The 14,526-nt window shown below is 42.3% G+C and overlaps 1 protein-coding gene and 1 pseudogene across 1 annotated transcript; one reads left to right on the top strand and one right to left on the bottom strand.

Moving 5' to 3' along the window:
* Nucleotides 1-2,128: 2,128 nt before the first annotated feature.
* Nucleotides 2,129-9,824, top strand: LOC136483597 (DNA repair protein recA homolog 1, chloroplastic-like; annotated as a pseudogene).
* A 341-nt stretch (nt 9,825-10,165) lies between these two features.
* Nucleotides 10,166-13,777, bottom strand: LOC136484310 (vacuolar protein sorting-associated protein 2 homolog 2-like). The gene is made up of 11 exons (XM_066481670.1): nt 13,543-13,777; nt 13,097-13,141; nt 12,528-12,562; nt 11,917-11,967; nt 11,724-11,828; nt 11,561-11,632; nt 11,362-11,433; nt 10,801-10,881; nt 10,678-10,713; nt 10,524-10,588; nt 10,166-10,411 (listed from the first exon to the last, which is right to left on the bottom strand). Exons 1-11 carry the CDS (start codon nt 13,574-13,576, stop codon nt 10,312-10,314), a joined length of 696 nt encoding a protein of 231 aa, XP_066337767.1. The 5' UTR covers nt 13,577-13,777; the 3' UTR covers nt 10,166-10,311.
* Between the last annotated feature and the right edge of the window lie 749 nt (nt 13,778-14,526).

Raw genomic sequence — 14,526 nt, 5'->3', positions numbered from 1 at the left:
GAGGCGGCTTCGTCTGTGGAGCCTTTTTTAAGACTATTTTTTATCTAACCGCAACTAGAAAAAGATAAGGTGCCTGTAAAAACCGTTTATGTAATATAGTAATAATTAAATATAGAAAACTATAATAAGCACCTAAATGGATATGTAGATTCCACCACAAGAAACTTATGACTATGTTAGGGGGCGTTTAGTTCCCACCGAATCCAAACTTTGGCACTATAAAAAAGAAGATTCCCCGTCACATCAAACTTACGGTACATGCATGGAGTATCAAAAACTAATTGTACAGTTTGGTCGTACTTTGCAAAACGAACGTTTTGAGCCTAATTAGTCAACGATTGGACAATTATTACTAAATACAAACGAAACACTACAGTGCTGGCACAGTGATTTTGGTTGTCCAAAATCGGGGCAACTAAACAAGGGCTTACTTTCATGAGCTATTTTAAGTTGGCAGCCTGATGCACACAGGAAACCAACTGAGCTATTTTGATTTTGCTACTTACTAATGCATAGCAACACAGTTTCAGAAAGAAAATGCAATAGCAACACGAAGAGTCTATGTATTTGGTTAAGAACCTGCGTAGAAAAGTTGCCTAGTCAAGCGCTGCGATCAAACGGCCCAGAGGTACTTTTTCAAGTGATATAATAGGGTTTTTACAACAGAGAGTAAAAAGGGATACACTAGTGTTAATTAGGTGCAAAACTATATGTCTATATATATATATATATATTACATAAATGAAGACGGACCTTTCGTACAAGCCTTGTACGTAATCACTGACGGTGTGGGGTTCTAGCATTCTAGAATACGTTGGAGAAAAGTCAAGACCTATCTTATTTAATTTAATAATTATCCACTCCGTTCGTATAGCTGACACACATACCAGACCAGCGTTGACATATATAGGAGTACTAATAATAGGTTTAGTCGTAGCCTTAAGGAGCAAGTAAAACAAAATAAAAAACGTAAAGAAAAACGACCAAACGGTAGACAGGATTCCAATTTAATCCGATCCGAATATACCTTTGACCTTGCCTCTTTGCCGCCACGAAATGCCGTTGTTCTGCGGGCGGTTAGCAAAGTGTGCATCCGAATATGTTGTCGTAGAAATATCTTGCCATGAATCTGTTAGAAAAAAAAAAGATTGCTTTGGAATGTACTCGAGTTCAAGTTTGAACTATTTTCTACTGATCATCTTATTGAGAATTCCAAATATCCAAATCCACTCTCGGTCTCTCCGTACTTTGGCTTTGTCACAATCAAACTTTTTTAATCAAGTTTGAGAAAAATACAATAACATTTAGAACATTAAGGACATGTTCGGTAGAGATCTAGATTCTCTCACAAACGTCTCAAATTCAGCTTTTTCTTAGAAACTTTTTTGGTGAATCACAATTGCTTTCTCAAATCTTTCGGGTTGTTGGCCAGCATCTGATTTGTAGAGGGTGCAAAACCATTGTTTTGTATAAAAATCATAAAAATATAAGTTTCACAAAAATGGTAATTCTTTTATGGGCGACGTTCAAAAAAGCAACTTAATTGGTCTCTCTTTGAAGAGGGCCACTACAAATTTTTCCAAATTAGAGAGGAGGTAGGGAAAGGAAGAATCAGAATAAGGCGAAGCTATCCTGGAGGTGATTTTGATCTCTAGTATAAAAAAAGAATCACTAGAGACGTTTCGAATCAATATTGCCTTTGACTGATTGGTAGAGTTTGTAGTGATTCTATAAAGAATCAGAATTGATTCTCACGTTCAAACGGACCAAATTTGTTTCATTAGATTCTTATGATAATCAACTTGTAGATATCAATATATATATATTCTTATAAAAATATGGTTAAAGTTAGTTAAATTCAATTTAAAACGAAACTAAAGTGAGCTATATAATTTAAAATACATACAGTTTCTAAACATGTTGGGCGTTCAACTCGTGTCTCGTCTAGGATAAAGTTATGCCTGGGATTCAATACAAAAGAGGGATTTAGAGGAATCGGTCACGGATTCAAGGATCACGATCGCGCAATGCTCCCATCCGAATCCCGGAATCCGACCGTCTCACGAATCTCAAGGCGAGGTGTTCGACCACCTCTCCACTATGTCACGTTGCTTCTTCGCTCGGCTCTTCTCCCTTTCCTTTGGGTTTTCCACTCTCCCCGCGGGGACACCGAGCGCTCGCCCGAGCCTTCGAGCTCGGACCGGATACACACATGCCAATGGCCGTGTCCGCTGTTGCCGCCCCCCATCTTGTTCCCTCTTTCCCAGCCCGTAGTCGCCGGAGACGCGCCGCGCCCCGCGCCGCGGCAGGCGGGCTAACGGCGCGCGCACGGCGGCTGCGCTGCGAGTTCGTCGCCGGCGGTGGGAACGGGGCGCTCTCCGGAGAGGACGACCCTCGCCTCGTCGACCGCGTAAGAATATCTCCTCGTACTTCTCTATTGCTCCCCTCGCTTCTGGTTCTCTGTTGGTGCCATTTCGTCGAACGAGTGAGGCGCAGTCCGCGGGAACGTCTCTGTGTCGTATTCGCGCCGACGCATGAGGTCCAAAAACTCAGAGTGCGGCGCGGCGGTGTGGAACAGTAAGGGCACGGTGTTTGCTGCGGTGGAGTATTGTTAGTGTTCAGTGTTCTTATCCCTTGAGTTGTCACTGCCTTGCATCTAGCACACGGTGTGCGAAGTGGCATTGCTCCAGCCGCAGTGAACTTCTGTTGCTACGCTTGTAAATAGGAACGAAAGGCATCACAGTGCTATGCTTATAGTGCTCCGCTTGTATATCAAATGAAGCGCATTGGAAAATTAACAAGCTTGACCCCTACTGCATGCATCAGGGGCGGACTTGTCTTACTGTTAAGCATTTGGTTTCTATCCTAGTAATCTATCGGATTAGTTGGTCCTGTTGTTATGCAATTGACCAATTGAACTAAAAATAATTATGAGATATGAACTTCAAAAGTTTCAAATAGAGAGAAACATGTATGAACGTCCTCAGTGTGATTGGGAGAAGCATTCTGTTGTACTACACACCATTTATTTAATAAACTACTACAGAGGAATTTAATCCCTCAAGTCGATGAAAGGACTTCTGTGAACTGCAGCAGTCCAGGTGAAACAAAAAGCATGTTTGCCTATTAGTACAATATATATCTATGATCTTATCTGACATGTAAGAGGAAGGAGAGGTGATAGACCAGTGTGCTATGCCTCATTTTTTGTGGGAAAAAAAGTAGGAAGGGTTTGGATTTTCATGATGAGATGAGTCCCACATTGGAGTAGGAGAAGCTAAATTAAATCCATATCAACATCGTGACCACCAATTTTTTGCTCGAGTCTGTTCTGCTGCTATGTACTCAAAAATGCACAAAATCAATTGCTGTACTATTGCTAGTCACAGACATACTGGAGCTGTGATGACATAATGTGGATCAAGTGAGATGCTGCAACCCATAGGTTTTGATCTGATCAGGAACATTAGTAGTCTTGTCGTAAATAAGGCAACTCTTTACCTCGATCCACTTAAGTTGAAAAGTTGACAATACTGCAGTCAGATATACTTGCATTGGTGTCATTCGGTTTAATTTTGTTTGGATGTTTGTTCCTGCTTTTCTTGAGCACTGCTATCTTGAATTGGAAATCTTCACCTTTTTTTTAATGCATGACTTATCTTTGTGAAATAGTATTGTACCTTTTGAATAATGATGTGTTACATTGTTGGCTTGTTGCTTTGGTTTGTCATTAAGAGATATTTATTCACAATTTCATCTGCAGCAAAAAGCTCTTGATGCAGCTATGAATGACATAAACAGCTCTTTTGGAAAAGGAAGTGTTACAAGATTAGGCAGTGCTGGTGGTGCTTTTGTGTATGTTTGTAGTTTCTTGATTCCTTCACTGAAAAGCTTCATTAGCGATCACATTGTTCTGTATTTCTATTATACTGATTATTACTGTCTCCAACCCAGTGAGACATTCCCAAGTGGTTGTCTAACACTAGATTTTGCTCTGGGTGGTGGCCTTCCAAAAGGAAGAGTAGTGGAGGTAATTTCTTATTTTATGCTTTCTGCACTAATACAGCTAGTGTAGTTCATTCTTTCTTTGATCTAAGAAGCATTCAAGGTCAAACCATGATTTGTACAAAACACTGTAGTGGTCTTACCTGTATTTTGGATTTTGATCTCCTATCTTTAAATGATTTCATTTGTAAAACCTTGCAGGTATATGGTCCATGAAAGCAGTGGAAAGACTACCCTAGCTTTGCATGCAATTGCTGAAGTACAGGTTTGTGATATTATAGTAATGACTACTTTTTATGATCTAGCATTAAACAGTTATTATGGCAATAAAAGTTGTTCAATAGTCCAATAGTGCAGAAGCTCGGAGGAAATGCCATGCTTGTCGATGCAGAGCATGCTTTTGATCCATCTTATTCAAAAGCTCTTGGGGTAGATATTGAAAATCTGATTGTCTGCCAGCCTGACAACGGAGAGATGGCACTAGAAAGTAATCCATTTCACACATATAGGGCTCAATGCTTCTTTACATGATATTGATCCTCCCTCTACTTTAGTATTCCTCTACAGCTTTTATCTAGTAATTAGTAAAGGACTCATATAGTCATATTCATTCATACTTTTTAGTTTTTGTCTCAATTCATATATTGTTCCACTCGAGGTTTGATATCCATCCTCTAGGATCCTATATCTAAATTTAACATATGAGAATCCTGCAGAGATGGTTCGATAGCGCAATAATTTGTTTTTTTTCTAAATAAGTCCTCTTTCGATTGAGTTTTGTATAAACTTTCTTTTGGCAGATGTCTGTCATCGAAGTTTACTTTGTCATTTTGAGATGGTACAAAACTGTTACTTGCAGCCTCCACCCTAAAAAATAGTGCAATTCTAGGTTTGGACTAAGTCAAATTTTCTTAAGTTCGACTAAGTTTGTATAAAGTAGTATGAACATTTATTTTCCAAATAGGTTTACTATGAAAATATATTCCATGGTTAATCTAATGATACTTATTCGGTACCATACATATTAGTATTTTTTGTATATATTTAGTCAAACTTGAGATTGATTGACTTAGGAAAAAGCTAGAATTGAACTCTTTTTGGGATGGAGAGTGTAGATTTAAAAAAATAATAAAAACTACAAATTTAGTGATTATAATCTGATATGCATACATATTAATATTTATTTTCTAGGCTGGGATATGTCCAGTGATCTGGACATGCTTTTGTATTTTCACAAATAATTTACTATTTTGTACTCATTTACAAATCTACTTGTAGTGTTGAAATTTTGCCAGCAATAGGTATTTCTTCTCAAATAAAATGATACCACATGCTGGATTTTGAGAAGTATAAGCCTCTGCATGGCTGTGTTGTTTTATTTTGTTTGTGGGCTTGTATGTCAGTACAATTTTCTTCCTTAACCTTGAATATCACTATATATTTAGATCTTTGTTTACATGAAAAATTGCTCATATATTCTTACTGTGTATCAGTTGCGGACCGTATGTGCAGATCTGGAGCAATAGATCTTATCTGTATCGATTCGGTGTCAGCACTCACTCCACGTGCAGAAATTGAAGTATTCTTCCTTCTCCCATTTTTCTTTTGCGCTAATTCTGTATGAAATGCTGCATTGGCCATGTAATTTATCTGTTTTTCAGGGTGAGATAGGGATGCAACAGATGGGTCTACAAGCTCGTCTGATGAGTCAAGCATTGAGAAAGATGTCAGGGAATGCCTCAAAGGCTGGCTGTACTCTTATGTTCTTGAATCAAATAAGATACAAGGTCTAGTACTGAAACAGTTATATTGACTCCCAGCTAATTGCTTATTTCCATTTTATTAATTCGTTTGAAGGATTTGGTATTCAACAGATTGGAGTGTTCTATGGAAATCCTGAAGTCACTAGTGGAGGGATAGCCTTGAAATTCTTTGCATCTGTCCGCCTCGAGATACGGCACATTGGGAAGATAAAATCTGTGAGATCAATAAAGTAAATTTCATCTATCCTGAAAGTTGAGGTGGGAATGATTGTTATGCTTGTTTTTCTTTTTCTAAGCCCAAAGGAGATGAAGATGTTGGTGTGAAGGTTCGTGTCAGAGTGCAAAAGAGTAAAGTATGTCCAAATTTTGTGCAGTTCTTGCTCTCTATGATTGACACTTCTACAGTAGACATGATATCATTTTTCCCTCTTCTTTACAAGGTATCTAGGCCCTATAAGCAAGCTGAATTTGAAATCATTTTTGGGGAGGGTGTTAGTAAATTGGTAAGTTTATAATTTTTTAACCTTTTGTCATTGTATCATCCACTAAACAAAATATTGGACAGGGGTGCGTTCTTGATTGTGCTGAGCTGATGGATGTAGTTGCAAAGAAGGGTTCATGGTACAGCTACAAAGATATAAGGTATGCCGGGAGCTTTAGAAAGGTTTAATCTTTGGTGAATAATTGAGGTTTAAAAAATATATTTCTTATGAGAGCTATCTTTACATGTCATTTGGTTTTGAAAGCAATATTACTTTGGCAATCTTTCTTAGTTCCGTTTCATGTATTTTTTCACATATTTGGGCTAATTATGAGACCCTTGGGAAGGTCTTGTTATGTGCCTGCTGGGGGTGGGCGGGGTGGGCCGCGACCGGCGTGCTACAGTACCCACGGTTCTACAGCAACCGCGGGTACTGTTCACTCCCAGGGTTGTGGTGGCTGGGGCTGTGAGGGAGAGAGGAGGCCGGCCGGGGGCCTTGCCCACGGCCGAGCAAGAGGGAAGGTTTTTTCCTTTTTAATTCTTGCTTGATTAGATTGATACATCTCCTCTCCTTATATAGAAGTTTATTGGACTCCCAAGCAAGACTTACTTGACCCTTAAGCAAGCGACCCTTATCTTTAATTAACTCTAACACTAGCGGGCTATACCGCCAGCCCAGGCCCAATAGGCTCATGACGTACTCTAACACTACACCCCACCTGGACAGCTCGTCCTCGAGCTGCAACCTAACCAACTTATAACGCTGACTCAACTCCTAACACCTAAAAACAAGCCTTTTACATCTTGGCTTATTTTATTATTCTCAACCTGAAATGGACTGTGACTCTTTATTTTTTACTCCTGAACATAAGGTGGACACCATCCGCACGCCAAACCTGCACATGTACAGCCTCCTGGATCCCATGGACACCATCTAGACGAAAGGGGTGCATGTGTATGGTCACCTGGAAGTGGTCGCAACAGCGACCAGCGGAGGCGCCCTTGCGGCGGCCAGTGGCGGAATGCGACGGCGCTACGTGGTGCGCTCTCGCTGGTGACCCCACGCCTTCTCCCCGCCAGACGGCTGCTGGTCTGCACCGCACAGAGAAGAGCGGAGGGCTTTCGATGGAGAACGAGGTGGAGGGGTGTGCCTCCCCAACCGCCGCCGCCGCAAACTTTGAGTTTGCCGCTCGCAGGGAAAATAGCATGCCCGCTGCCTGTGGCGGAAATCGCATGCCCGAGATCCCTGACGCAGTGGACGAGATCGAGGCCCTCCGTGCAGCGAAGCGCAACTTGGAGGAGCTGCGAAGGGGTGCAGGGCTGAATCAGCTGCAGATCGCGCATCTCCCGCACCCGCCGACGTGCTAGGAGGCCGCGCGTAGCAGCCTGTAGCCGCACCGCAGCCGACACCTGGCGGGTAAGCATCTTCCCCGCCGACGCCGTCGCGATGTCCATCGGCTGCTCGATCTGCTGCAACTTCTCGCCCATGACTGGGATCTGCTGGGCGCCAGTTATGGAAACGGCTGTCGTCCCATAGCCTGGCCAGCAGTAGGGGAACACTAGCGGCATGGTGGTCGCCAATTGTCAGTCTTCCACAGCATCCAGGCGCGCCGAGAGAGACGCCTGCTGCGCCGAGAGAGACGCCAGCTGCTGGTGAATGTCGGCCAGCGCCTTGGCGACGGGATCCGGCAGTGGCTCATCGGAACCTGGCATCTCTAATACCAGATTGTTATGTGGCTGCTAGGATTGAGAGGGAGAGAGCTGAGGGAGAGGCGGCGACGGGCGGGATACAGCACCCGCGGTGCTACAGGAGGCCGGGGGCGAGGGAAGGGATTTTCTTCTTATTTCTTGCTTGATTAGATTAATACATCTCCTCTCCTTATATAGAGAGGTTTACTTGAGCCCCAAGCAAGGCTTACTTGACCCTTAAGCAAGTGACCCTTATCTCTAATTAACCCTAACACTAACAGGCCTCAATATGGGTCCTTGTCTTTTAATACGGTTCTTTTTTTTTGTGCTTACAATATATATAATAAGATAACTCTAAGATCTGAGCCTTCTTCATATGTAGTTTTCCAAGTTAAGGAAATCAATTTTAAAAATTAAATGCAGTTGTGAGTTTTTTTTCTCCTTTGCGGGACAAAAGTAGTGACCTTCTGTTGTCAATCTGTCCTGATAATTAGATAAAGAGCTTCTAGTTCATCGTTAACAGTCATTCTGATCATACTGTATCAGAATTAAATCCAAAGATTCAGAAATTGATACCATTATTTAAACAACGAATTATTACTTATATTACTTCGATTCAAACTAGGGAGTTACTTTGTCCTTGTCAGTATCATTTTGCTTTACTTGTTGCCCTCCTTGGCTAGGTACTTAGGTTGGTAGGAGATCGGTGTTACAGTCCAATTATCTTCATGTTTTGGTCAAAAGATTATCTCGATGTATTGACGTAGCTTTGATATGTGCCTTTTTTTGCTTGAACAATTGCTCAGATTGGGCCAAGGCAGAGAAAAGGCACTGCAATATCTCCGGGAGAGCCCAACCATCTGCGATGAGATAGAAAAGGTTTGCTGGATTCTGCCTGGGCTTTGAGCCTGATTGGTTGGTTACCAAAATTTGCCATGCCAAGGATTTGGCAAGCTATGGTTTTGGCTAATGATTGGTTGGCTACCAAAACTTGCCAACTTCTCACATTTGGCTTGCCAAGTCTTTGGCAATTTTTTTATCCAACTTTTGGCTTGTCAAATTCTTGGCATGGCAAATTTTAGTAGCCAACCAATCAGGCCCTTTCTGCATGAGCCTGCTACAGTTGACAAGATTCAAATCCATTTTTCGCTGCTTCAAAGCTTCAAACTAGAGGCTTACATTCACGTAAAAAAAACTAGAGGCTTACATCTATATTTTTTTTATGTGATCTAATGCTACAATCTCTTTGAAGCATATATTTATCTTTTACCGGCTTGTTATAAAAATATGTTATAAATTAATGTCATGATCTGTTATGTGTCAGGCATGCCACAGATTTTTATCAGGACTTCTTGGATTCAACACTAGAGCCAAGTTCACTTTTATTGTTTCCTTGATATCAATATAATTACATATAGGAAAAATAATTTATAGAGATAAATTATCTGATGAACCGTGAGTTTTCTTTCTATATATACTTGTGGGCAGTGTCTTTGTACATATCCTATTCCTTAGACATGCTTGATGAACATGCAGGTGGTTCGCGCTATGATACCAGAAGGATCCAGACATATGAGCCTGCTAGCTTTCGGGCAGACATCATCAACTGAAGATGAACAAGTGTATGATGAGCAATAATGGCACACGAGGTTCCAAAGATTAACACTCGTGAAGCCGTCAAGCCCCACAATTCTGGGCTTGTCTTAGAGATAACAGGAAAGATCAGAGGTAATCAACCAATATGCAGTCGTGTGGGCGCTTTTGGAGGGGAGTTTGACTGATGTGTTGTACGCGTGCCACCACTGAGAATGATTTAATTTGTGTGGGTATTTAGTGTAATGACAAAGGAACTGATATTTCCAGTTAATGAAGCTAATCTTTATTTGTACATCTGCAACTGTTCAACAATTTTGGGGCGAGTTGTGAAAGTTAAGTTTGGTGTCAGCCTGTCTTGATAATGGTACTATGAGATCTGTGGAGGGCAGATTTGTAATATTACAATGAGCTGTAAATTCTTCTCCAACAAAGGAAAATATCAGGTTCAAATGACTGAACCTTGCAGGTAAGTAGGTAACCTGGGTCGTCGAACTTTGTGCTGGGTGTGCGTAAATGGGCTGTGGCCCAGCCTAAAGGGTGGGCTCGGCCAGCTATGGCCGCCTGTGACGCAGTTGCGGACCTTCGTATGATTCCGCCCTGGCTTTTGCGATTAGGTTGACTGTGCAGATACTTCTCAAAAGAAATAAAACATTAGGTAGGTTATTAAACCGTATCATGTGCAGTTCGCTGTTTCCTTACACATATAAACAACTTTACATATATAGATGAATAACTACTAGTACATTACAAACAAGTTCTTTCCTCAGCGGCTCAGACTCAGATACGGCGCAGAGATGCCAGTCGCCTCTCCAGATCGTCAACTTCAGCAGAGGATTCGGGTGGTGCCGCCACGTTCCTTGCATGAGCCGGAGCATTACTGCAGAAACCACAATTTGCTCAGAAAGCAAGGGCAAAGGCAACATGCAGAGACCAGACGGCAGACCTAAATTTAAATGGCATGGTTATCAGTTGAAAAATCATTTGCATACCGTGCGTGACCGTTATCGACTTTCTTGTTAGTTGCTCCGATGCGCCCCTTAGGAGCCGAAGAAAGCTACATTTTGCCGAAAGCAAACGGTAAGTCAGAATCAAGACTCACTCAGTATCTGCACAACAGACAACTGCCACGTGTTGAAAGCATACCTGAGAAGCCACATCGACGCCAATCTCGTCAAGGACCTGCATACCATGGATGAAATTTCCGTGATCTGGTGGAAATCAAAGCAGAACTCCTTACAAGGTGGTATTCTGAGAAGTTTAGGTTACCTGGTTTGTAAGCTCTTCTGTTTCCTCCTCTGCCTCATCTTTGTCAAGTGTTTCATCAATGGCATCCGACATCATCTCAAGCTGCATGGAAACAGCCATTTCAGTGTGAGACAGCTATAAGCCTACAACAACATTCTTTTGATACAACAGTCCTAGACTATTATTGAACTCTGATCCCTCAGAAAAGATTAACAACTTGCTATCACATTTCATAGTTTAGCACACTAGCAAGCTGCAAATATTGTAAATGACATGAAGAAGACAATACTTTTAGGATGCTAAGAGGTTCTGCGAGCATGTGAATGGTAACTGTTCTACGTTAGGGATACAAGCTTCAAAACTTGAAATGTGTGAGGCATATCAGTCAAGACTCAGGATCGAAACCCAATACACAGTGTTCGACTTCAATACGTCTTATAATGCATTTACAGTGCTCTAATTGATTCATGTCTATAGCAACTAAGCTAGTAACTAAGTGGGCCATGCATGAATTATATGACAAGTTCCAGATTTGAACTTTGAAGTAAAATAAACAAGCCAGCACAGTGACAATGTGATTACCGTCATGTCCAACTGTGTTGATTGTTTCTGGAATTCTTTCATGACCTTTATCTGTTTCGCCGGTTCCATTTGCTGAAATGTGCAGTGAAATATAAGAAGTCACTTAAGAAGATAGTCCAAAAAGTGTTCACGAACAAAATTTTGTTAAGAGGATGTGTTGATACCGAATAACAGCTAACATGGCCGTCTTCCATCTTACCTTATTCATTGCTGCCATAGCTTTGCTTGCACCTTTCATGCCAGCAGAGATTGAAGTGCCGGCATACATTGCCTGAATAAAGAATGGATGCATTAATCAAAAGTTAGTCTTGTCCACGATCAGAACAGAAATCCAAAAAAATCAAACAGGAAGGTGGCCATGCCTGTGTGTGAGTAGCTACTCCACGAATCTGTGCCCGTGTGCCTTGCAAATTGAGGATTTGTTGCCTCAGCCTGACAAGTTGCCGAGCTAATATTTTGGTTGTGGCCTTGAGAAATCCAGATCATCTATCATCAGAACATAGGATGAAGAGAATTGGGGACTACAGATCTCCCTCGACTTCTTAATAGACTCACCTCATTTCCAGTCTTGGCAGTCTTCTTTATCTCTGCGACCAGCTTTTTCTCCTGCATAATTACAACTATGAAATTACCAACACCAGATAATACAATTTGCACATAGATAGATCGGATGGCCACCGGCTGGGCCCATAAGTTGCCATGCCACGCTGTGGCTTCTACTTCTAGTAAGGTAAGTCATAGAAGTGAATTAACAATAACCAAATATCAAAGGCAGCTCCATGTACCCTCTAAACAGATAAACAAATTTGCTACAGTAGGGGAAGTTAAGAAATAAACTAATAACAAACAGTGGCCAAAGACAGCAACATTGTATCACACTCCTCTAGACCAGAGAGATTTGTTTTGCACTCACACCTCGCACCACATGAGGAGGCTACTAGCTAGGGGCACAAGGATGTTAGGATTCTGCTTCTAGATTGTGGCTAGAACTTGGTAACCATTGTATTATGTCAGACCACTGATATCAACAAGAACACAGGATACTGTACTAAAAACTGCATCTTCAAATAACAGACAATGGTAGATTGGTAGATTTAACATAACCACTTCATGCCTCCACTCAAACTGTAGTTATATTAAAATGTTTCAAACAGCATATTGCATACCTCCATTTGCAGGGAACCAATCTCTCGCTCAACTCCTAAAATATGTAAAATAGGGAGTTGATGTCAGAAAATTAGCACACGGTTGCGAATTATGTAACCTAATTCGAAACTGAAGGGCTGCTGTAATCTAATTTCTGAACTTTTTAACAAGAGAAACTATCAAATATCCACTGATTTACTAAATTTATGATATTTTGCTGATCTGATTCAATATACAAAGATCCAGTACCAAGTGTGGTAGCAATTGCTGGATTTTTTAGCATCACTGAAGAGCAATATGAAATAAAGGCTAAAAGGGCTGCTACCTAAGCGCCATTCTTTAAAATTGAAGAGCTACTGTAATTTGGTATTCCAAATCTGTAACAATAGACGTTATGAAATATCCACCTATATCCAGATTCATGAACATGTGCTAATCTGATCCAATATAGCACACAGCTATAATAACAAATGTGTCAGCAATTCCTGAAATTTTCCACAATGCCTGGGTAGCAATGCAAACTAATATGCTGCTAACAGTAAATCGTCAGCAGTGGCAAACAATTGATCAGCAGTGCTCAGTTGCTCACCCCGTGTGGCGACCCCCATCTCACGTTTGCTGGTCCGGAGAGCCTCTGCAAGTGGCAAACAAACAGCAATTCATTAGAACAGCAGTGCGTTCAGCACACGAAGCTTGTGATCCGCATTTCCCCCCAACGAATCTGCGGAGAACCCGCAACGCGTAACGGAGCGCCTCACTCCTCCCTCCCTCCCACAGAAACGCGCACAAGTTATCCTAAAACCCTAACCCCAACCAGGCCGCCTCCCTCCCGGTCCGCGGAGGCAGAAATCCACGGAGAACCGCGCCTCCGGAGTCCGGACAGCAGAAACGGCACTTCCACGCCCCGAATAATCGAAGCTAAGCAGCAGAGAGCACCAAACAGAACGGCGGAGAAAATTCCCCAAACTTCTCGCGGACCCCCCAACGCCCGCCCGCGAGAAAGGAAATCCAAGAGTCAAGAGTGAGTAACCGCACCTTTGGGGTCGACCTTCTTCTTGAAGATGTTCATGGCTGCCGGATCGCTCGGAGCACGAACCGCTCGCGAACGCGAAGGTGGAGGAGTAGACCGCCCTCAGTGTGCTCGCTCCCCGCCGCAGATTTGGTCGCAGGAGAGCGCGGGGGTGCGGCGCGTGTGAGAGACTGAGAGGGGTGGGGGAGGACGGCGCCGCGCGAGCCGAGGCCGAGCCCAACGGGTAGTGTCAGTGAGCCGCCGACCCAGCCCAGCTTTTAGGTCACTCCAGGCTTTAGTAGCCGTTGCGGACGGAAAAACAACGTGCGACGCGTTCACGCTTCAGGCATGGAGCGTGGGGTCCACGGATAGTGGGACCCTAATGTCAGTGGGGAGAGACCCGTCCGGCATCGCCTTGGGATTGGACGGCACCACTTCTCCCCGCTTTCCTTTTGTCTTTGTTGGAATAGTTTATTTATTTATTTATGGCCATTGGTATTGGTATGCGGGGGATTATTTCGTTGATCATGCCACCAATTTATATTTCCTTATTTTCTAAATACAAACATGGAATTAGTAGATTTCTTAGTTATTTATGCCTGTGTTTCAAAATGCATATCCTTTCTTTAAATTGACTAACGAGGAATGAGGGGGACAAAACCTCAAGGGGATTCTTTGCATACTTCATCCTCTCCCTGACTAAAACCTCCGACGCCATGTGCCACTCACGTGATGAAACAATCCACGCTAGCATGCCACGTTAGCACCTAGACACGGGTGGATGCGAGTTAGACCTAGATTGCCATAGTAAACCGAATTTAGGGTGACGAAACTGCAATTTGAGAGTGTCGACGTTAGGTGAGAATTCTAGAAAAGTTGAAAGAATGCTACCGAAGATTTACACATTCCCAAATGAAGTTATACTTCATCACGTACGTATAATAGAGTATGCGGCCATGGCTAGCAAGATCTCATCGAGAATCCTAATAAGGTCTTGTTTGTTTTAGATT

The sequence above is a fragment of the Miscanthus floridulus genome, chromosome 1 (assembly GCF_019320115.1).
Source record: "Miscanthus floridulus cultivar M001 chromosome 1, ASM1932011v1, whole genome shotgun sequence".
In the NCBI taxonomy this organism is placed as follows: domain Eukaryota; kingdom Viridiplantae; phylum Streptophyta; class Magnoliopsida; order Poales; family Poaceae; genus Miscanthus; species Miscanthus floridulus.
This window is presented reverse-complemented; position numbering and strand designations above follow the sequence as displayed.